Below are 23,185 nucleotides of genomic sequence, written 5' to 3' on the forward strand. Positions count from 1 at the left end.
TATTTTATATTCTTAAAGTGAGTTGTGCCATACTGACCTTAGGCTCTTCAAGAGGCCATTATTTAACATAATATGGATTATCTTCATGTTCAATATAACTGGAATTTACAGTGAAACAAAGTGGCTATGTATTGCAAGGTCAACAAAGTCGAAATTTTGTGTGATGTAGTTAATGGAAGAGGGTGGTTGGCGGCAACATGCAGTGCGTGACTCATGTGGCTTATGACCGCACACTATGGAGACGGAGCATACATGGTCGCGATCCTCAGCAATGAGGGACCGAGGAAGAAGATGTTAATGGATGACCCCTAGTGACCCACCCCGGCTTCGCATGGGTTACACAAAACCTTAACAAAACACTACTATCTCTAGCTATAATTATGAAAATCTGATTAATAAATTCATTCATTCATTCATTCATTCTATTTTCAACATACATTTCAGAGAAATATCATCACTTAAGTTGTCACTATGTTTTTTATTCAATTGAAACCACTGCTGTAACCAAATTTTGTTATTAAAGTAGTATTTAGTTATACTTGACTGTTTATAATTCTATTGAGATATTTTAAAATAACAATTGCATAATAGTATGTCACAATATGATAAATCACTCATATGATAACTTGAGGAATAAATAATAACAATTTCATTGACTGCTTGTTTCAGAAATATTTGAATAAAATGTTGTTGATAATAATATGGATAATACATGTTTTCCTTTAAGATTCAGCTATTGAAGTCCCTCATATGACTAATCATACAATAAAAAGCATGACTGCAAGGTGAATGTATCAACCATTTTGAGGTAGATATGGAATATGGAATTTGACATTTGTACATGAAATTTAATTCTCTATTTTATTCTCAATATCAGATCATTTCAGTGGTTTTCTCTGCTTTTTTTTATTATTTTTAACACTTCAAAGCATGAATATTGCCAACACATTACATGTCAGTAAGTAGCACTATTTGCATTTATGAATAATGCCACATTTCTATTTTACTTTTCTAAAGCCTTTGACTTTAAAGAAATGACCTTTCCTAATATTTCAAAAGATAATACAGTAATTAAGGGTTGAAAGTTATTTTCAGCACACCCTGGGAGTGTTTTGTTTTTAGGTGCAACATGTATATTGTATACTATTGAAAGTAAGTATACATAGCATACATAGCAATAGTCAAATGACCCCAAGTCTATTGGTTTGGTAAAAATACTAGACTTTAAAGCAGATAAAAATAGAGCAAACCTGAAAGCATTTATCGAAATTACAGTTACACGCGACAAAAAACGTCGCAATAGTTATTTTTTATCTGAACCAGTGCAAGCAGCAGGGTACAAGACAAAATGGCAACCTGCCTTCTATGCACAATATGCCACTGCATTTAATGACAATAAAATGCATTTTCTGCCAGTGTCCACTTTTTTAACGTGCCCAGGCATGTTTCATTAAGGATTACGCCCTAAAAACAGAAAATAGATAACGCGAAAGAGACACAGACGAGCTTATGTGGTTGCATCACACAACAATTAACGTGCGAGTTTAGGGTTAGAAAACCACTTGAAAACGACAATTCCTAATTGCAAATAAACAAATTAAGGTCAATATAGAGGGTTTCATTGTTTTATAACAAAGGACACTAACCGCAGGGGGTTTGATTTTGCATATTCCAGACTTCTCTGCAATTGGCCTTATTTTGCTGATGTACGCCAGAGGATCCAGGAACTCTTCAGGCGTCGGCTCGAACACGGGCGCCTCCGGGGGCACGCTGAACGTAAAATTATCAGGTTTCATGGGGGACGCCGAGTCCCCCATACTAACTTCAACATTGGCTTCGTCACATTTTCCCATTTTTGAGAAAAACTATGCAGTTCACACAAATACAACAAATAATATCACTACAGCATCATCAATCGTTAAGGTATGAATAACGCACGTCCACAAAGAAATAAAAGCATTAGAATTAGTCCTTCCATAAGGAATCACAACGAGATGATTGAAATTATCACCAACAAAATATCAGTGTCTTATTGCACGACCGCCATGCGAAATTGAACTTTCGAAACTGTGGTGTTGCTAGTGGAAAAAAAAGAGTACGCATATAAATTTTAAGCTCGTTGTCATATAATAAAGACTGGTACACATTCACAACGTTCTGCAATATATATACATACTAGCGTTTGCCCGCGACTTCGTCTGCGTGGACTTAGTAACCCAAGCTAGAGTAAGAATAGCGCCTGGAGAAAGTATTATAGCAATCATTCAATTTAAGCATAATATGCACACAAATATTAGGCAACTCATTAATTATCAATTCCACCATGATTCCACCCCGCTTTTCACCCTCTTAAGGGATGATTTTCGGCATAAAAACTATCCTATGTCCTTCCCCGGGACTCAAACTATCTCTACGCCAAATTTCAACTAAATCGGTTCAGCGGTTTAAGCGTGAAGAGGTAACACACAGACAGACAGACAGACAGACAGACAGACAGACTTTCGCATTTATAATATTAGTATGGATATGGATAGTATGGATATAGTTCGTCAAGCAAATCTTGTCAGTAGAAAAAGGCGCGAAATTCTAATTTTCTATGGGACGATATCCCATCGCGCCTACATTTTTTAAATTTGCCGCCTTTTTCTACTGACAAAATTTGCTTGACCAACTATAAAATAAAGTGTTTATTATGCTATAAATCGGGCTGCTACGAGTTGCTTGTGGCACTAAATTTTTCTCTCTTTATTGTTCAGTTCACTTAGGTCGTAGCCCAAATCGAATTGACTGTATCCCTATGACAACTCGTTTTTGAAGTGAAACTTCTTATGCGACTTCGAACTGACAGCGTTGAACGTTTAACGCTATGAAGTTAGCTGCATAGCTTGTACGAGCGCGCGTTTAATAATCAACTTCAAGTGTGTCTGTCACTTGACTCACTTGTCAGTATAAACGTCAAGTTCATGTTGTCAACATCGATCTATTTATTGATTGTGTTTCATAATCATTTGTAAAGACTTAAATTATTTCAAGTAAAATTCAGAGTGAGTTCAAAGTGACAGTTTGTTGTTAAATAATCATTTTGTCTGATGGAAGTCACGCAGACTCGTCCATCATCATCATTGGCGCAAGCAGGAGGACCTCAGTCAAGGACTACGGTCTCCATGCGGCCCGACTGGAGGAGTCTTGGAAGCTTGAAAGTTGGAGCTGCCCGAGGGACGGAGCACCCCAGCGGACCACGAAGGAGAAAGGTCGTATACTTTCATTATTCAAGGCTTGCACGGCGCCGACCAAGCGGACTCGAACGCAATACAAGGTACCAGGAGAACAAGAGTCTGAAAGAGGTTTAGAAAGTTAAATTAAATATATATAATAAAATAAAACTATGAAAACGCGTATATTGAATTAATAATACATCCCGACGTTTCGAACTCTTTACAGCGTTCGTGGTCAACGGGTCATTATTTTTTTTATTTTTTTATTTTATTTTAAAAATAGTTGTACAGCATAACAGTATGAAATATACAAAGTCACTGCAAAACTACAAACAAATTAAAAACAAAAACAGGTAAACTAATAATATTATTATACAATAAGCACATTCAAACTGTTGAAGGACGCTCATCCATCTTCTCACAGAACCTCAACAATTCCTCTCGCACTTCGCTCCACCTGCCAGCAAATAAATCACACTCGGGCGCTGATGCTAAGAGCGCATTCAGGAGGGGTAAAGGGCGAACAAGTGGGGATTTTCTGCGAGACACGGTTCGCGATATCGGGCCTACAAGTAGACCACGGTCCCGAGGCCGGAAGTTGATTCTGGTCGGCGTAGGGACAAAAAGACGCAGTAATTGCGCCACCAGTTCGGCACAATCCGATTCACCTCGCAAGACGCAACAGGCTGTCGTAAGGAGCTTAAAATTTCGTCTTACCTCCAAAGAGTTCAGGCCTAAAGATCCCAGCAAGTATTTGGTTGGGTATAAAAACGGGTAATACCCGAATATTTTTTTATATAAGAACCGGAGAAATACTTTTTGTACCCTCTCCAAAAGCAAGACATAGGATACCTCATGAGGATTCCAAACGATGGCAGCTGACTCGAGCTTGCTTCTGACTAGAGATGTGTATAGAAGCTTTATAGTACCCGAGTCCTGGAAATCTCTCGCGTTCCTAATAACAAACCCTAACCTCTTATAACAATCACGAGCTAACGATATCATATGTTCATGGAAGTTGAGGTGGGTGTCAAGAATGATGCCAAGATCCCGAATAGTATTGACCCGGGATAATGGCTCCGATCCTAGATGATATTCGTAGTAGAGTGGACGACGGGCCCTACTGAAAGTCATGACGGCACACTTAGAGGCATTAAAGGACAACTTATTTTGGCGACTCCATTGGTGCACTTTATCCACGTCCTCCTGGAGAGATACACAGTCGGATACTTCTTGCACACCGTAAATAACTTTGAGGTCATCAGCATAGAGCAAGCATCTGGCAGATTTAAGAACTGATGCAAGATCATTGATCATCTATGATTGTTCATTATTTTAGTATGTGGGTATTTTTGCACTTTGTAATTTTTCCTCAGTCACCCGTTGACCACGAACGCTGTAAAGAGTTCGAAACGTCGGGATGTATTATAAATTCAATATACGCGATATAATCCGTTTTCATAGTTTTATTTCATGAGTAACTATCGCGGTAACCGAAGACAATATTATATATATAATAAAGTTTGTCTTAAAGTAACAATATGAGTTCACTAAAAATCAATTTCTACCCCTTCCTATTTTCATTTCCACATTACGAAGTTTCACTTCTTCCGCGCGGAGGGACTCCACGCACTATTTTTTTTATATGGATTAGTTGTCACGTAAAATGTTTATGAATATTTTATGAAAGTTTAACGCACGGAGTAAACCAAAATAGCTTAATTTAATTTCTTTTTTTTTTAAAGGGACAAAAGGCACAAAATATTTTTTATATACCCGACCCCTATCCTTGTCCAGTCCCTATCCCGTCGTAAAGCAAAAAGCCAAAAAGTAATCAATACCTAATAATAAGCAAATTAATAACCATCCGGGTAATTACTTACTTATTGAACCAACCAACCAAACCAACAAAAACATTCTTTGCTGCCAAATAGAAAAAAAATACAAGTAGTAGTTAGTAGCAGTAGGTAGTAGTTAGTAGTAGCAAGTAGTAAGTAGTAGTAGTGGATAAACTAAATAAATGAGTAAACTATGTCTTTTTTATGCAAGTAAGTGCAGCGTTCTTCGTAGTCTAAAATTTTTGTCCTCTATTTCTCATTTTTGTTTGGCACCTTCTTCAAAAAAAATTTGCTTATTATTAGGTATATTGATTACTTTTTGGCAGAAATTTGCTTTACGACGGGATAGGTACGACAAGGATAGGGGCTTGACAATCTTGGCCAAATAGTCTCTTTCCAGGTGCGACAGGACAAAGAAGTCCAAAGACGCACCGAAAACGCCTGGAAAAGCTATTGGTCAATGAAACAACTGATGAAGGGAAACCTACCTCTGTCACTCAAGCGTAGGCTTATGGACATGTGCGTACTCCCAGTTCTCACCTACGGTGCTCAGATCTGGTCTTTGACGGAAGCTCAGAAGTCCAAACTCGGGGTATGCCAGAGAGCTATGGAGCGCAGCTTATTAGGTGTAAAATTAAGGGATCGAGTCCGAAACACTACGCTGCGCTCTAAGACTCAAATAATATACGTAGCTCGGAAAGCGGCTAAGTTGAAATAGGACTGGGTTGGTACTGCAGGTACTGTCGGGGCATGGCTGTTTCGGCAGATACCTGCACATGGTTGCCCAGCGGGAACCGACACCGGAGTGTCACCAATGCGGAGCCGGCGTAGACTCGGCCCAACACACATTGGCTGAGTGCCCAGTTTTTGGCGAGGAACGGGAGGAGTTGGTCGCCCAAGTAGGGCTAGACCTTTCGCTGCCAGCCGTAGTTCAGGCCATGCTGGGCAGTAAAAGTGCGCGGGAGACTGTGCTCACGTTCTGCGAGCACGTCATGAGAGATAAGGAGGCGGCCGAGCGCGAACGGGAAGTCCAGGCCAAAGCTGACCCAATGCGCCGCCGCCGCATAGGCCGCAGACGTGCCGCTCATGAGCGGAACCTGCCGCCCTAATCAGAGCCAGCGGGCGGTGGACACGGGGGCGTCCCCGCTCATGAAGCTGGCTCCCGAGATGGTAAGCGCGACCTAGTGTCCCGGAAGCGCTTCCACTGGGTAGGTCAGGGGAATAAAAAAGGGTATGGATCCTAGGCAGGATAGCCGCTGCGGGGTCGCGGACGCATTGCGTGAGCTTCCCCGTAACCCCGCAACCACAGCGGCGAGAGGACACCATGGGGTTTAGTGGGTAGTGGGGCCTCTATACAGCCCTGAGTCCCACATAACCGTCCGGGCCCGGCGGTATGCGTAAAAGCATTCCCCATGTAAAAAAAAAAGGACTGGGTTGGTCATGTCTACGGAATGGCGGACGACTTGTGGGCCAAGTTAACCACGGAGTGGGAGCCCCACGATTCTAACCGGAGATCAAGCAGACCCCGTCGGCGATGGCGGGATAACTTGGACTCCTTTTCGAGAGGCTGGCTAGGTATAGCAAATAGCACTTAACAGAGACGAGTAGAAAAAGAGTGGGGAAGCCTTAGCCCAGCAGTGGGACACAGTGGGCTCTAAATCTAAATAATAATAATCATCCCTTGCTTTTAGATTAAATTGTCTAAAGGGCCTATGTGCTGTTGGCTTTGGCCCCACGCACGCGTCACAAAAGTCCGGGACCCCATGGTCCTGAGATATGGACATGACAAACAAATAATAATATAGCCACTCCCAATCCCACTCCTATTATTCATCTAAACACAACATTTCATCTTAATCGGTTTCAGCAAATCAAATTTGACGATAGGTATACCGATAGCAGCGCCACCTACCGGGTCTAATTGGTTTTACGAATCAACCATGTATACCTTCTCCAGAATGCAACAAACACTTTTCTGAAATCCGCATCAAATTCGGTTCAGCCAAACGCGAGATAATCACGAACAAACATACATACATACATACAAACATACGCGTCAAAAGAACTTTTTTTAAAGCGGTTAAAAAAGGGGCGAAATTAAAATTTTGTATGGGACAATTACCCTTCGCGCCTACAATTTTTAAATTTGCCGCTTTTTTCTACTGACAAAAATGGCTTGACGGCCTTGATCTTAAATCTCATGCCTTTTGTTACGTCTGTAGGAGCCTTATACTAACCTTTAGGCTAGCCACACTGAACACGACGGTGCCGTACAGTGAGTACAAGCTTTACAAAAATCTAGCTAGCTCTGTAAACGCGCCGTCTCGAATGCAATCGATGAAATCACATCCGTCATCCGCCATTTGCGAAAGTAGCCGATCGCTGCTCTGCAGCGCGAGTGTCGTACGTTCGAGTATGTCGAGAGTGTAATTTGTTATTTTCAATTAAACTGTGACTTCTGTGCGGGATTTGAGCAGTTAAAATGATTGTGAGATTTTTGAGCGTGCTGTGCCTGGGAGTTTTGGTGGCTTCGGCGCACAATGCCGAAGGAAACAACGACAATGAAGGTTCGTAATTATAATCTTCAGTCTATTTATTTTTTATCGTTCCCAGTTTTATTTATAAACAGTGTGGAAAATATAAATCAACTTATTTAAAGATTTGAGAGGAGTTCGTTCGCCTGAGAATTACTTTTATCTCATAAATTGTGGCTTGGAAGTACGTATATGTTATGAAATTTTCTTTAAAGTTCGTTTGTGATTTTCTTATTAGGGTCTGTATTATTTTCCTGACTTTCTAAAGTGTCCCGCGGTGGATTATTATGTCGGCGAGCGGGCCGTGGGTGTAGAGTTGATAGCATAACCGGCCCGACGACTTCTGAGGCTAAGCCTGGCCAGGGCCCATAGTGCGTGCATACGGCTTGCACACACGTGCATGCTTGTGTAGGTGTCTGATTCACACCGGGTGTTAGCACTTTGTCCCATTTCCGAACGAATTACCTGAGTAGCAGATGAATGACCTGTACACCAAAGAGGTTACTTTGTTTCAGTCTTAGCTCTGTGTTTAGCTACTTCCAAATAAAAGTTTTTCGGAAGTAGTTTTAAGAATATTATGTATTTTACTAAAATATTAATACTAAAATCATTCTAATCTAATAATTATAAGTCATAATCCATACACTTACCATAATCATTCAAATCGTGTTTGTATTCTTGTCTATAAAAAAAGTGTATCAAGTGCATATGAAAGTAAAAAAAAAAGAATGATTAAAAAAACCGGACAAGTGCGAGTCGGACTCGCCCACCGAGGGTTCCGTACTTTTAGAGTATTTATTGTTATAGCGGCAACAGAAATACATCATCTGTGAAAATTTCAACTGTCTAGCTGTCACGGTTCATGAGATACAGTCTGGTGACAGGCGGGCAGTGGAGTCTTAGTAATAGGCTCCTGACTCCCATTTTTACCCTTTAGGTACGGAACCCTAAAAATAGGAAGCTAGTCAGGAGATAGTAAAAGAAACAGAAATTATACACAGCAACTATGGGACCAACCCCGAAATCACAAAAAAATTGTCTGTTTCATACATTTTGGCTGGTCCATTTTCCATGGGAGGGTCATTTTGTTTTCGCGATTTCGTGGTTGGTCCCATAGTAAAAGTTGCTCAAAGTACCTATCATCCCAAAACCTCCCTGGCAACGGGAATGCACTTATTTTTTAACCACCCTGTATATGCAAGAAAAAGCAACCAAAGCCTCCACTGCCCAGGACTGGAATTGAACCAGCACCTTCACATTTTAGCCTCGAAAGAGTCGAAAGGGCATTTTGGTTGTGTTATTCTTTTGAATAAGACATCTATTTCAGTATATAATTTATACCTATTTCGAGTAACAAAGCAAACAAGACAAGACAAATCAAAGTATTTAATAAGAAATTATTTGTTTCATGGTTTTAAATGTTTGTGAAAAAAAAATGGGCCTGGGTGCCACAGTATAGTACAAAATGGATAGCAACCAAAGTTACCTAATATTTACCTCGCATTAAGTAGATAATGTAGATAAGAATGATAAGAGCCAACCTACTTCAGTCACAGAATAAGTAATAGTATTATCATACAGAACGGCCACGCACCGCCCCGCCCCGACTCGAATTATCCTCGCCCCGCGACAACAGATTGACGACCTTTTGCCGACCGCTTAGTACTGTTTTTAAGCAACTTACTTACACAATGACGCATGCCGCGTTCACACATAGAAACGCAAGTGATATTTGATGTAAAGTACAGCGTGTCCTCCCTGTGCTTCAGTCCTAGTGAGGCAGTGTGTATAGTTGTATTGTATTGTAGTTCGGGCGATTTTCCGCAACTCGGCGACTGGCGCCTATTTTGCGTGACATGGGGGGGTGGGCTAGTCCTGCCAGCCCAGCTCCTCGTGGAGGTCTCTCGAGGATCCGAGATGTTTTGCCCTGTATGGGGCCACTCCGCTGCACTCCAGCACCACGTGAGAGGCTTCTTCTGTCTCCATGCATCCTCTGCATAGGGGACTGTCTGTGACACCTGTTATAAAAAGATGTTTGTTAAATAGTCCATGACCTTTTATGACACTAGTTACCATGCTCAGTCGGGTCTTTCCTAGTTGAAGGAGCACCCTTGTGAGCCTTCCGTTGATGCCAGGCATGGCTTGTTTGTTTGTTTGTTTTGTTTGGTGTGTATAGTTATGGCGTTAATCATAAATGTCTGTCGAACCTAACAAACCATTGATAATTGTGTTTCCCTATCCATCTTTTTGACATTTCTGTTTGTTAGAATGAGACAAACTTTACATTTAGAGGTTGCTAAGTTTTATGAAACAGATGTAGAGTGCATAATTGTTCGCCATCGTATTTTCAAGGAAACGCACGAACGTGTGCTATGTCAGTCAGTCTCGGTACAAAAAGTACCGAGGTTGACTGAAGTAGCATGACAAGTACGAACGTTTCCGAGAAAATACGATGGTAAACAATTATGTACTACATGTAAGGGCCGTCTGTACAAGTAAAACAAATGTTTTATCTGTCAAGAGAAAATGTTTGGTTTTTGTGTAATTCCTGCTACAATAAGTGATAATATATTTTATAATAGCCAATGATAGATGAATAGTTTATTAGTTACTACAAAATTTTATCTTAACCAAATTAAATTAACTGAACAAATCCCTGTGTTGAAATTAAAAACTTTTAAATAGCTTCTTGTATCAGCTATTTCTATTGAAACATTGTAAACCATATTGTTTTCTTGTTTTACTAAAACTATAAAACAGATTTAACTAAATAATAATAAATGGGGCATTTTCTATGAAAAGGGACCTTATTATCGATGCCGCTTACGCCGCACAGCGTACATTGTATTTATTTCAGAGCATCGTTTATAATGGCGTAAGCGCCATCGACAATAAGGTCCCTTTTTATAGAAAATACCACAAATGGTTACCTACGTGACAGGCTACGCCTAGTGTAGGAACCGGTACAACCTTCATTGTAAATGCATAAATGTACATAATTGCCTCTTAGTTTTAAGACCAGATAATTTTTGTTTCTTCATAAATCTTTGTGTACAATAAATGATTTTTACTTTTACTTTACTTTTTTATATAGTAAATAGAAACACAATGGTTGTAGCGTTGTTTGCGTAATCATAGGTACATAATTAATAACAAATTGAGTGGATGAAAGCTGATACCATTCAAATCTAGGTGCTGCCATTGAAGTAAATATGTATGTATCTACATAACATATCTGTTGTCATCGAAATATGATTGTTTTGCGAATTGATATTGCGTCAGCAATATCATACCCACTGTTAAACGTATGTGTAGTAGGTTGCCATAAATATAGAGGGACGTCGACTGGGACAAGTGATATACATAGAAAGAAACGAGTGACAGAAGTTTAAAACTGCAATAAATGTTATATTCAATATTAATAACTAACTGAGGACGGACGGTCATCCATTGCCTCACAAAGGTTTTTGCATTCCTCACAAATTAGCCTCCAACTATATATATAGATATATATACATAAATAGATAAATGCGTACTTAAATACGCATACGTAGGAAACATCCATGTCGGAATACATGGATTCGAAGCCTTACGCATGACTCGTCCTCTATCTCGCTTATTACATTATGCTTCAATGACTGCTCGAAGCAGTTGTGAGCCGAGCGCGCCCTAATTGCCAGGATATCGTGTTTCAAAACGGGATATGTCCCGGCGTATTTGAAGGTATGGCAACATTGGCAACCCTAACGGCCGGCCACGACATCGCGCGGCAGCGGCGAGCGGCGGCCATAGGTGGGAACGAAAGGTCCGATCGCTGTGTCTCGCTCCAACCTATGGCCGCCGCTCGCCGCTGCCGCGCGATCTCGTGGCCGAGCCGTAATGTAGATTAATTTACGGAAACGCTGCCTTGTTCCGCTATTATTCAAGTATCAAGGGATTCTAGTTTCAACTGCCGCAAGCTTGTACGTTAATGGTGGATAATGTGAAACTTTGAATTAATATGCGTATTATTAGAACAAACAATCCGAAGTTAATCTGTGAGGCCAAATGTTAACCGAGGTGATATTAGATTGGAAACAATGTAGGTGCAGTAAAGTTATAAAGGGTTGATTATAACTTAAGCCTGGGGTGGGCAAACTTTTAGAAGAGCCAACTGTAGTTAGGCCAGTCAAGTTAGATTTTTTGCAGGAATTAATTCCTCAAAACGCTTTTTTGGATCTAATTTGACTGGCCTAACTGGCAATTAACAGTTTCATTTTTAGAGGGCCATTAATAAAAACTTGAAAGCTACGAAACAAAACCTGAAACCTGAGAGCAACGAAACTTTTCTAGTTTTCTATACTATTTGATTATATAACTAGCTCTGATGGCCAATGGTCAGTTTCGCTTTCGCTATAGTTCTTACAATTTTAGTTTCCAGCCGTAGCCTCAAAACACTTACACAGCGTCTTACGTAAGCGAACAACTGGCGAACACGAAGCGAAGCGGCGCGGCGGGCCCACGGCGTTCGCGTTCGCAACGAGATCGCCTACATAGGACACTTCCATAGGTATCAAAGGATTGATTCAACCCGCGCCGCATCGCTTCGTTTCGCGTTATTCGCCTACGTAGTACGCTGCGTTAGATGGTCCATGAGTATTGGGCAACGAACGCCAACGCTATCGCCATCTAATTGCTTCGCTAAACGAAGAAAAGCTTTTGTGAGTACTACTCATTAAATAGTGTTACGTTGTAATGTTTAGGCACAGGGCGGACACGCTATACATCAAAAATCACATGCGTTTCTATGTGTGGACGGCACGTCTGTACACGCGGCATGCGGCTGGTAATTGTGTAAGTTTTTTTTTTGTGAATAGGCAGGCATTTGACCACGATCCCACCTGATGGTAAGTGATGATGCGGTCTACGGTGGAGCAAGCTTGCCTATGAGATACCTATTAACTTTTGCCTTGAAGAGCCCCAGATTGTACTCATGCGGAAACAGACTCGGGCAGGGCGTTCCACTCCTTGGCAGTTCGCATAAGAAATGTGGAAGCAAAACGCTTTGTGCGTATTTTTGGAGTTCCTACCATGAAGCGATGCCGGAGTGCCGTTTGTCTTGTAGTCCGATGGTAAAAATGGGACGGAGGAATAAGGTTGTGCAGTTCCTCGGCACACTCTCTGAAATGTATCCTATAAAAGATCGTTAGGCTGGCAACCTTGCGACGATGCTCCAGACTTGGAGTCGAGCATTCGTCAGATTGCTGCCATTGATGATTCTCATGGCCCTCCTCTCAACTGACTCGAGCGCCTCAAGCTGGTACTTTGCAGAGCCTGGCCTGGAGCAGAGCTTTGGTAAGTTGCTTAAAAATAGTACCTATACTGAGCGGCCGCCAAACGGCCGTCAATATGTTGTTGCGGGGCGGGGCGGTGCGTGGCTGTTCTGTATGATAACACTATTACTTTTATTCTGTGGTTTAGGTACTGCGAGGTTTTAGAGTATATTTTCTAGTTTTTATAGGCTGTGCAACAATATATTTCTGATTTAAAATACATTTCCACTGTTTTACTTAGACTAAACAATGCACGAGTTATAAAACCTTATAATTTAGGTTTTTAACTCGCGCATAGTTTGGGTCAAAGTTAAAAAGTCATCATCATTAACTTAAGAGTTATTCTCTTGTCGGTGGAATATCTTCAGGCTTTCCCTATCTTCCCTAGATTTCCCTCTTTGACTTTTTGATACGACACGAACCCTACTTTTTCGTTCACTTGTTCTAAAAAGCTGCGTCTGGGTTTTCCTCTACCCCGCTTGCTTCCTATCCGCCCCTCCAGGATAGTTTTAAAGAAGTGGTGGTGGAGAAGAAAGTAGAAAACCGGACAAGTGCGAGTCGGACTCGCGCACCGAGGGTTCCGTACTTTTTAGTATTTGTTGTTGTAGCGGCAACATAAATACATCATTTGTGAAAATTTCAACTGTCTAGCTATCACGGTTCATGAGATACAGCCTGGTGACAAACAGACGGACAGCGGAGTCTTAGTAATAGGGTCCCGTTTTTACCCTTTGGATACAGAACCCTGAAGTATATAATGTAGAACTTTATAAATAGCAGACCACATTTACCTTTGTCATATCTGCAGGGTTCGAAATTATCCAGATAATTATAGTCTTTTCTTATTTCATGAAACTTTATCATGCTCAAACAGCTTTAAAAGAAAGTGCCACGGCACTTAGACGTCATTTAATCAAAGAAACATTATTATGCGCACACGCATCAAAGAGAGCTAGACGTCCTGGAATGTTGACATTCCAAAGTCAAAAGGTGACAGAATACGGCGACCAACCAGTTTTATTTATAGTTCGTTACCTTTAACGGGATGACTCACTTCAGCCCATTCAAGGACTAATCAAGGTAGAAATTATAACTTAATTTTCGACGATTTTAATTAAAAGGTACCACATTGTCGCTTAACATAAGGACGAAAATTGCTTGTATCTTTATACGAAAGACCTGTTAGAGTGTCCTTATGTCAAGCGACAATGTGCTATCTTTTGCTTGGAAACGACACATTTATTTAAACGATTATGGCGACAAGATCACCTACCTATCGAACTCCAAATCTAATTTAGTGAAAAAGGTATTAACTATAAAGCTTAGTATAAATTTAAATGTGGAAAAATTACTGCCTTGGGTGAGCCTTGAACTCACGGCCTCTGGATCGATACTCCAGCGTTAATTTTTTAAAATTAATTTAGAATGGGGAGCACATCGTAATTGGTGAATTTCCAATATGACTTGGAACTCCGGTGGCCGTTTTAGAAGTGTTACGCTCTTACGGTAGATGTCGCTAGGGTCCCCTAGACCCATATAGTGGGAAGATTTGCTGACTATGGACAAAGAGGATATAATAAGATAGAGCAGTACGTCATAGTAAATTTTGTAACCACTGTAAATTCACTGCCATCTATCGACATACTTTAAAACTAAAAATGAAGATTTATAAAAATACTTTCAAATGTATTTAAATATGGATAAATGATTTTTTTATTTGCATTATTTTTTTTATATGATTTTGACCCATGTTCTTCAACGGATATGCGTTAAAATTATAAATAACAAACGAAACCGTCAACGCCCTCTATACGAGAGTAGGCCAAAATTTTCGTGATTTTTCGAGGCACTTTTTTTCCTTAGACTGTATCCATCTATTACGGAGTTATATCTATTTATCTTTGCTATGGATGAGGTCTCGATCTAGAGGCCGTGAGTTCAAGTCTCACCCAAGGCAGTAATTGTTCCACTTTTAAATTTATTCTAAGCTTAATAGCATCGTTCGCAGATGTTTCTGCTTGTTAAAAAGTATTAAATATTGTTGTGCGGTCTGAAATACAGACCAGTGTGATGTATTTTAATCTAGATTTGCTTGTTTACTTTCTTTTAACTCTGGTAATTAAGTCTGTTCTTATGGGGCGACATATTCGTTTAATCAAAAAAGCTTCTTAATAAAGTATAAAAAAACCTTTGAATATAGGTACATTAAATCCTTTCCATTTAAAACGGTTTGTTTCACCCATCACATATTTTTTTCTTTTTAAACGCGGAGTCTTCAATTAGCATTTTGTTTTTTGAGCGTAATAAATATCATTCTATTGAACGATGTTTTTTCAAATTCTCGTGCTAGCTACAAAAAAGTACCATTAAATAACAAAAGGCTAGATAAAAGGCACCAATACAACACACTTCAAAACGGCCAAATAACACTCGAGAATCATAAATAAACCTTGAACAATGTCACTCGACACCACATCTGTGCAGTTCCGGATATTTAAAAAAAACGCACCTGTCGCACTCGTTCAGAAACAGGTTGAAAAAAAGCGAGGGGATTGTCGATGGTTTTTGCGCACTAATAAATGTGGCAAACGAGAATTTAAGCACTTGATGGAGTTTGGGAATGGTTTGTTTGTTTAGTGATAAGTAGAATGTGAGAGATCCGAGAGATAAGAATAATTGGGCTTATGGTTTAGTGAAGACAGTATAGTACATTTTACAACTAGTGTAAAAAGACATATCACACGTGTTGTAAACGACGTTTTTTAATACAATTGCGAAAAAATAATAAATTAATATATCATTAGTAGAATCATACCACCAAACCAAACCAAAACCAAAAGTACCTAAACAGCTAAGATACGCGAGCTGCCGCAGCCCGCGATACCTTCATACTCGTGCGCGCCCCGGCCGCGGCCGCCGCGGGCCCGGCGCGGGTTGGTCAACGACACCTCCTCATAACTCATGAGGCCCTGGTACCTGCTCCGCGCTAAATTCAATTTTAACTGCGTTTCGAAAGTATAGTTTGGAACTAAAAAGTAAAAAGCACTAGTTCGAGAAATTGAGCTTCTCGCACGCTACGCAGCCACAAAAAGTACCACTTTTTGAGCAACTGTATTAAAAAGTACGATTTAATGTGTTTTATAGTATAAATTCTGATATTAATAACTGATTGATTGATTTGCCGCTCGCCGTGCCGCGCGCCGCTGATTCCAGTCCGCGACCTTAGCCAGCTTAGCCTACACTATACACCTGAGCAAAATCCTAACTGAGAATTTCAGTACCAAAACTAGAACTGGCGATGGAATAGCCCACCGCAACGACGTTACCGGGATTTGCGGTACTCAGACCGCGTTATTCCGTATATTCCGAGATAGAATGTATTCCGGTTCTTAAAAACGAGTCTAAAACTTTGATATATAGTTATAAACTCTCCTTATTTGAATTTTTAAAATACATTTCCTAAGTTTGTTACCTCCCTGTTAAAAGTTTTACAGCGGTTCCATAACAGATTATTTATCATAGCAGCTCAACAGCCAAACTTCTCAATAAAAATAATAATTTGGAACGCTATAATGAGAAAAAAAAAACGAAAAATAAAATAACTAAATACAAATAGAATAAAATCATTCTGAACAGCTTTAGACCTTTTTTGCATGAAAAAATATGTAAATGTATTCGTGTAAACAATTTGTTCACCTATTTATATTTACATATATAAAAATACAACATGCAAAGTAGGTGAGAACAAGGCACATATAAAGGGTGCAGGCAGCAAAAGGGACTTTTTTTTTAAATAAAACAAGCAAAAGGGACTGTGAAGGTGACACGATAGCTTTTTTACTGAAACGAAACTGGCAAAAGCAAACTGTAAAGTAACACCCTAAGATAATTTAAAATTTATATCGCTGCCAAACTGAAAATTTATATCGATGCGCAAAGTGCTGACTTAGGTTTCTAAAGTACAGCCTGACTAGATACCGTTAAACTTAACTCGCGCCGTCTTTGACTTGGCAAAGTGTGGAAAGGACATTATATTTCGTCACTTAATTTTTAGATATAATACATTCATCAGTAGTAACTATATCCGTCGGGTAGCAGTCGCACAATATTTAAAGAGAGATGTTTTATGGTGGCACTCTCACAATCTGTCACAGCAGTCTATGGAAAAGCTTGGTCCGATTAGCGAAGATTAGCAGCAGCAGACTGGTTGTTAACAATTTTATACTTTCTTTGATTTTATACTTTCTTTCATTTTACATTTTCTTTGATTTCATACTTTCTATGCTGTGATATTCAAGTCAGATTCCATTAATTTTCATTAAATATTTACCACCTTTTTCATAAACGCACTACAAGCCTGAATTAGTTAATTTATGTTATTTATTACTTATATCCCTTCCATAAGAAAACATTTCTAAGTCAAAATGACAGACTAAGACAACGATTTATTAGCTAATTGAATCTAACGCGTTTATGAATAAGGGGATTAATTTGTATTAAGCAGTGTCAATAGTCAATATATTCTTTATTCAAATAGGCCTAGCAACAAGCATTTTTAAATTGTTTCTTAGAAATAAAGAAAAAGTGGAAAAAAGCACTGTCTCAGGCGAGACCCTCTACTCCACTTCTACTTTTGCTTTATTTCGAAGCATTGTGGTCATCGTTTACAGATAATTCTGCTTAATACATAATTAAGGGGGTTACTTCTGAGAGTAGCGACTCGGCTAGCCACTCTATATAATCAAACGCAAGGATAACCCTTTGTCCCACTAGTTCTAGACTTAACTGTTTAACCAGAGTTTACATTACAATGGCATCCGCTATACAACGCCATTGTTCTACGGAGTAATTTATTCCGATGGTGCTGGGTTCAGTGCTATCGGTGCAAAGAAACTTCGCTCTGACTTAGTTTGGTTATGTCTATTGTGTGGGAAAGCGCGTTGTTATAACATAGGGAAATTCTAATCCTTATTTTTCTCCTCCTCACTCGGTCACTGAAAAATTTGTGCAGTTAGTTACCTTAGAATCTGTTACTAAAATGACTATGAACTCTATGATCATCAGGAAATGTTCTCAACTATAGGGCTAGACTAGGACATTGTTCTAACTAGTTGATTATTTAACTAGACCGATGGTTACTCCACGTCAGTATTCGTTTACATCCCCACTTGGTCTCAGCAAAATATTTCCAGTGTCCGTTTTACTCCGTTCTTCGTTATATATCATATCATTTATCACAAATTTCGGCTGACATGACAAGAAACATGATTGGCTTTATCGAGATCGCGGGTCGCATGATAACATCAAGGAAGAAAAAAATACAATGCCAATTTGTCCTTGGATATTGATCTTATAGATGTGACGTTTAGGATTGTCTATCTATGTCTTATTATTCGCTAGCTTACAAAATATCCGCTATTAAAACTAGTTTTTGACACACACATAGTTACGTGGAATCTCGATAAATGAAGAGATTTTTTTTTTACTTATTTGTTTTTTAAGCCATACATCTTAAGAGATTTTACTTTTATAGCAGAAGAAAATACTGCCATTCGAAATATGAGAAAATTTCCGACTATTCATTCTTAAAATCAGAGGTGCTAATTCCTTCATAGTTATATGTATACGATGCTAACAAATTAGCATGACATTGGCTGTATGCTATATGTCCATAAACCTGGCTGACGGCTCATTACTTGGATGACTTAGATCAATAACCCCCCGTGCGTAGATATTAGACGCAATGTTTCATAAGTTCTACACGTGGACTACTCACAGACTATGTTATGTTATGACCTCATGTTTATTGTTTATGTCTATGAAGAGGCGCGAGTGAAAGAGCGGCTATGTGTGGAACATAAGCGGCCGGTTACTTGCGAAATATTATGCCGCGAGTCACAGCATGCAGTCTCATCCAATTTGAAACTACTTACTCGTATAAAAGTTATTGTCTTTAAAAGCTTTTTCTTAAACATGCAATGGAATTGCCTCACCTTTAAGCTATATCATAAACTTATGCATTGAACAAGGTACATTTCCCGAAAGATTAAAAATAGCAGTTGTTCGTCCATTATTCAAAAAGGGTGCAAGAGAAAATGTAGGTAATTATAGACCAGTGGCCCTACTACCAATATTTTCTAAAATAATAGAAAAAGTAATTTTCAGTAGTTTATATCAATACTTTGAAAAAAATGATCTATTTGCGCCAGAACAAAAAGGGTTCAGGAAAAATAAATCCATAAATATGGCTATTTATAATCTACTAGAAACAGTTTTGGCTCAAGTTGATAAAAGGATACCTGTTTGCGCTCTGTACATGGACATGTCCAAAGCTTTTGACTTTGTTAACCACCAAATACTTTTGTCAAAGCTATACAAATACGGAGTACGGGGCAATGTCTATGAACTTATTAAATCATATTTAAATGGACGTAAACAATGCACCCAAATCGATAGGATATGTCCAAAGACCAAAAAGGAAGTCGTGTATGTATCTACCTTTAAAGAAATAAGCTACGGCGTACCACAAGGCAGTGTTTTAGGTCCACTCCTATTTCTTGCATACATTAATGACCTGCCTAAAGCCGTTAACCACCCAATGGTATTGTTTGCCGATGATAGCACAATTATATTTACGGAGACAGACATGCAGGTCCATCAGGACAATATCAATCAAGCCCTACATAGTATTATTGATTGGCTTAATAAGAATAACCTACATGTAAATCTTGAAAAAACTAATTTTATGAACTTTAATTTGCGGACCAAAAATACACCTAATCTAGTTGTTACTTACCAAGACCAAATAATTAATGAAACTGACTCTACAAAATTTTTAGGTTTAAGCTTAGATAGTAGTCTGACATGGAAAAATCAAATTGACATTATATGTACAAAACTTAATCAATTTAGTTATGCATTGTATAATTTAAGGAAAGTAGTTAATCAATCAGCTGTACTGACAGTCTATCATGCACATGTAACGGCTACTTTAAGGTATGGAATAATGTTTTGGGGAAATGCCACTGATCGTGAAGCGGTTTTTATGAGTCAAAAGAAATGTCTACGATCAGTATGCGGTATTACAACCATGGATTCATGTAAACCTCATTTTATAGAATTAAAAATACTGACAGTCCCTTGTTTATATGTGTATGAAATAGCAACCTATGTCAAATGTAATATGAATAAATTTACAAAATACAATAGCCTGCGTCATCAGGAAAAAATTAATTATAAGTCATCCAGAACCGCCTTTGTGTCTAAAAGCATAATTGGTATGACGCCCCGAATATTTAATAAGTTACCATTAAACATCCTAAAACTAGAAAACATTAAAGAATTTAAAACTGCATTGTATGCCTTTTTAGCCTCTAAGGCATATTATACTATTCAAGAATATCTCAATGATATACATTTGTAATAGAGTAGGTATAAGTAATTTGAGCATGCAATACATATGACATTTTAAATATTTGCATTTCTTTGTGACAAAACATGTATAGTATAGTAGTTTTGATATCGCAAGTTAAAAATATTTGTAACCGTTTGAAAAATGTATATAATATAATATTATGCATGGTCATTATAAGCAATGTATTAGGGATAGCTTTAAGCCATAGTAATTAAGTTAGATTTAAGTTATATTGCATTGCCCTACAGGGCTTCATAGCTGAACCAATAAATGTATCAACTTGTATACCTATGACAGCAATAAACACACTGATTACTGATTACTGGAATATTATTATTATGTTCCTTATGTGTGTTGGCTGCAAAGTGTCACGTTTCAGGCGCGGCTCATTCATTCAATGTAAGAACTGTGGGCTCTTGTCGGTGCAGCGTGATGAAGTTGTCTCCACCTTGGTCGATCCCAAGCCAGCCCCTTAGTATCCTGGTACGACACGGCCCCTGCATGCTCCTTTACTTGGCTCATATAACTTTTTCTTGGCCTTCCCCTACCTCTCCTTCCGTTTATTTTCCCTTTTATGATGTTGCTGATGAAGTGGTCATGTCGTAGCAGGTGGCCGATCATTTTTCCTCTTCTATTTTTAATAATGTTCATTATACTTCTCTTTTCCTTCACTCTTTTTAGGACGTCTTCATTGGTAACTTTTTCCGTTCAACTTATTCCTTCCATCCTTCGCCAACACCATATTTCAAATGCCTGTATATGTTTTTCATCTCTCTTATTTAGCGTCCATGTCTCACATGCGTATAGTGCGATGGACCATATATATGTTTGCTAGATAGACGTCTTAAATGAAATTTCATATAAAATTGCAGGCCTAGGCCGGCAAAGTGCTCTTTTTTAATTTCTATTTCACACATATTTGTGACACAGCATCATGGCATTCATCAGCCATAAAAAAACTATAACTGCCACTACGCCTATAAAAAAAAAACCGGCCAAGTGCGAGTCGGACTCGCGCACCGAGGGTTCCGTACTTTTTAGTATTTGTTGTTATAGTGGCAACAGAAATACATCATCTGTGAAAATTTCAACTGTCTAAATATCTCGGTTCATGAGATACAGCCTGGTGACAGACAGACAGACGGACAGCGGAGTCTTAGTAATAGGGTCCCGTTTTTACCCTTTGGGGATGGAACCCTAAAAAACAACAAAAAACGATGGTTGCTGTATTTTGCAGTTTTATTTATATAAAATCGACATGAACATATTAAATAAGACATTAATAACAAAATTCAATAATTTTAAATAACAAATTTGACTACACAAATAAACATTTAAAATACATATTTCATCTAAATGTTAGCGGTAAAAATGTCTACTCAAACACGCGTAGGTATTTTTTTAATCGTTATGGAGGCAAAGTAGAAAATTCTGTAATTCTATTTTATTGGATTTATTGTGCGTTGTTGATTTTGTTATTTAATGTGAGTTTCGATAAAAATACCGACGAAAAAATGAAATTAATATTATTTTCGTAGGAGTTGGAATTCAGAGCGGAAGTAGAATTGACTTTAAATACCTTACTGCCGTCAAGTCAAAGGCGAGGTATATGGTTGCTTATGACAATTTTATAAATTGAAAACTAAGAAAAATGTCCACAGTTTATCACAAACTGTTTTTGTGGCATAAAGGACGTACGACGGACCAAATTCCACTCGAATAGACCAAGTTTGCGGTCCGGTACACCCGTCTGTTACAGCTTTAACAATATAACGGGTTACACAATGATGTTTCCTTTTCTGCCAACATATCAGTGCGGTAATCATCGCGTTTATATCACTTATCGATGTGGACAAAACATATTTCGCACCTATTGTTTAATCATCCGGTCAACCACGACCGGCAATGGACATTTTAGCACCTTGCTCTTTGAGTTGACGTTTTTTTTATCATTTCACTTGTGTCTACAGCAGGGTTTCTTAAACTTCTTGCAGTCACGGACCATTTTCACAATTTAAACAATTCCACGGACCCCTGTCAAAAATATTTTAGGAAAATATTAAAAACCCTTATTTATATTTACTTTTATTATAAGTTTCATTACTTTGGTACTTAGGTCTCGTCAAGTTTACTACAAGATTTCCTAATAAGTATGTTTACAGAGGGTAACTGACCTACTGCGGACCCCTAAGGGGTTCGTAGCATAGGGGTTCTTGAACTTACTTTAACCCCTGGTCTACAGCATATATTTTGTGCATATTTTTGCCACTTTTTTTCAACGTGAAAAAAATGACCAAAAAGCGAAAGGTAGGTACTGGACTTTGTATAGCTCCATGTAAATGTATCTTTGAATTGTCATTTTTGAATAATTGTGTTCACAGTAGTTGATTTCGGGACCATTTGGAATTCTGCTCTTCATGCTTTTGAAGAAACAAAAGATCGAAACAAAAACTGACTTTTATTTGTATAGTCAGCATCAATAGTAGTGCATGAAACTCGCTGGTATGGTATGGTCATGTCATGACATGACAAGAAAAGTGCTGGAACTTGAACCGAGACCAGGGCATCGCGGGAGATCTCGAACTACATGGATATCCGTCATAAAGAAAGACCTCAAAAACTCCAACACGGACGCATAGACGACCCAGAAAAGACCACTCTGGAGACTAAGGATTAGGAGAGCCGACCCCAAATAGAGATGGGAATAAGGCCTTAAGAAGAAGAAGAATAGTAGTGCATGAAACAACGCGCCAAAGTATTTGACGTTCCAGATAACTTTTCCAAATATAGATAAATTTCTAAAATTCACGTTCAAAAGTATATCTTTTACAGTCTTAATTGCACATTTTTTTTAAGCTGTTACAGAATGACA

The 23,185-nt window shown here is 38.7% G+C and overlaps 2 protein-coding genes across 2 annotated transcripts in view; one reads left to right on the forward strand and one right to left on the reverse strand.

The window, feature by feature from the left end:
• Positions 1-2,064, reverse strand: part of LOC134751448 (lysine-specific demethylase 5-like) — a 71,629-nt gene extending 69,565 nt beyond the window's left edge. Inside the window, exon 1 of the mRNA XM_063686856.1 lies at positions 1,647-2,064. Within this exon, the coding sequence (XP_063542926.1) occupies positions 1,647-1,853 (207 nt within the window). The 5' untranslated portion in view covers positions 1,854-2,064. The remainder of the gene's footprint in view (positions 1-1,646) is intronic.
• Positions 2,065-7,391: 5,327 nt separating this feature from the next.
• Positions 7,392-23,185, forward strand: part of LOC134751451 (calsyntenin-1) — a 274,101-nt gene continuing 258,307 nt past the window's right edge. The window contains exon 1 of the mRNA XM_063686859.1: positions 7,392-7,620. Coding sequence (XP_063542929.1) covers positions 7,536-7,620 — 85 coding nt within the window. The 5' untranslated portion in view covers positions 7,392-7,535. The remainder of the gene's footprint in view (positions 7,621-23,185) is intronic.

The sequence above is a fragment of the Cydia strobilella genome, chromosome 22 (genome assembly GCF_947568885.1).
Source record: "Cydia strobilella chromosome 22, ilCydStro3.1, whole genome shotgun sequence".
Taxonomy (NCBI): Eukaryota; Metazoa; Arthropoda; class Insecta; order Lepidoptera; family Tortricidae; genus Cydia; species Cydia strobilella.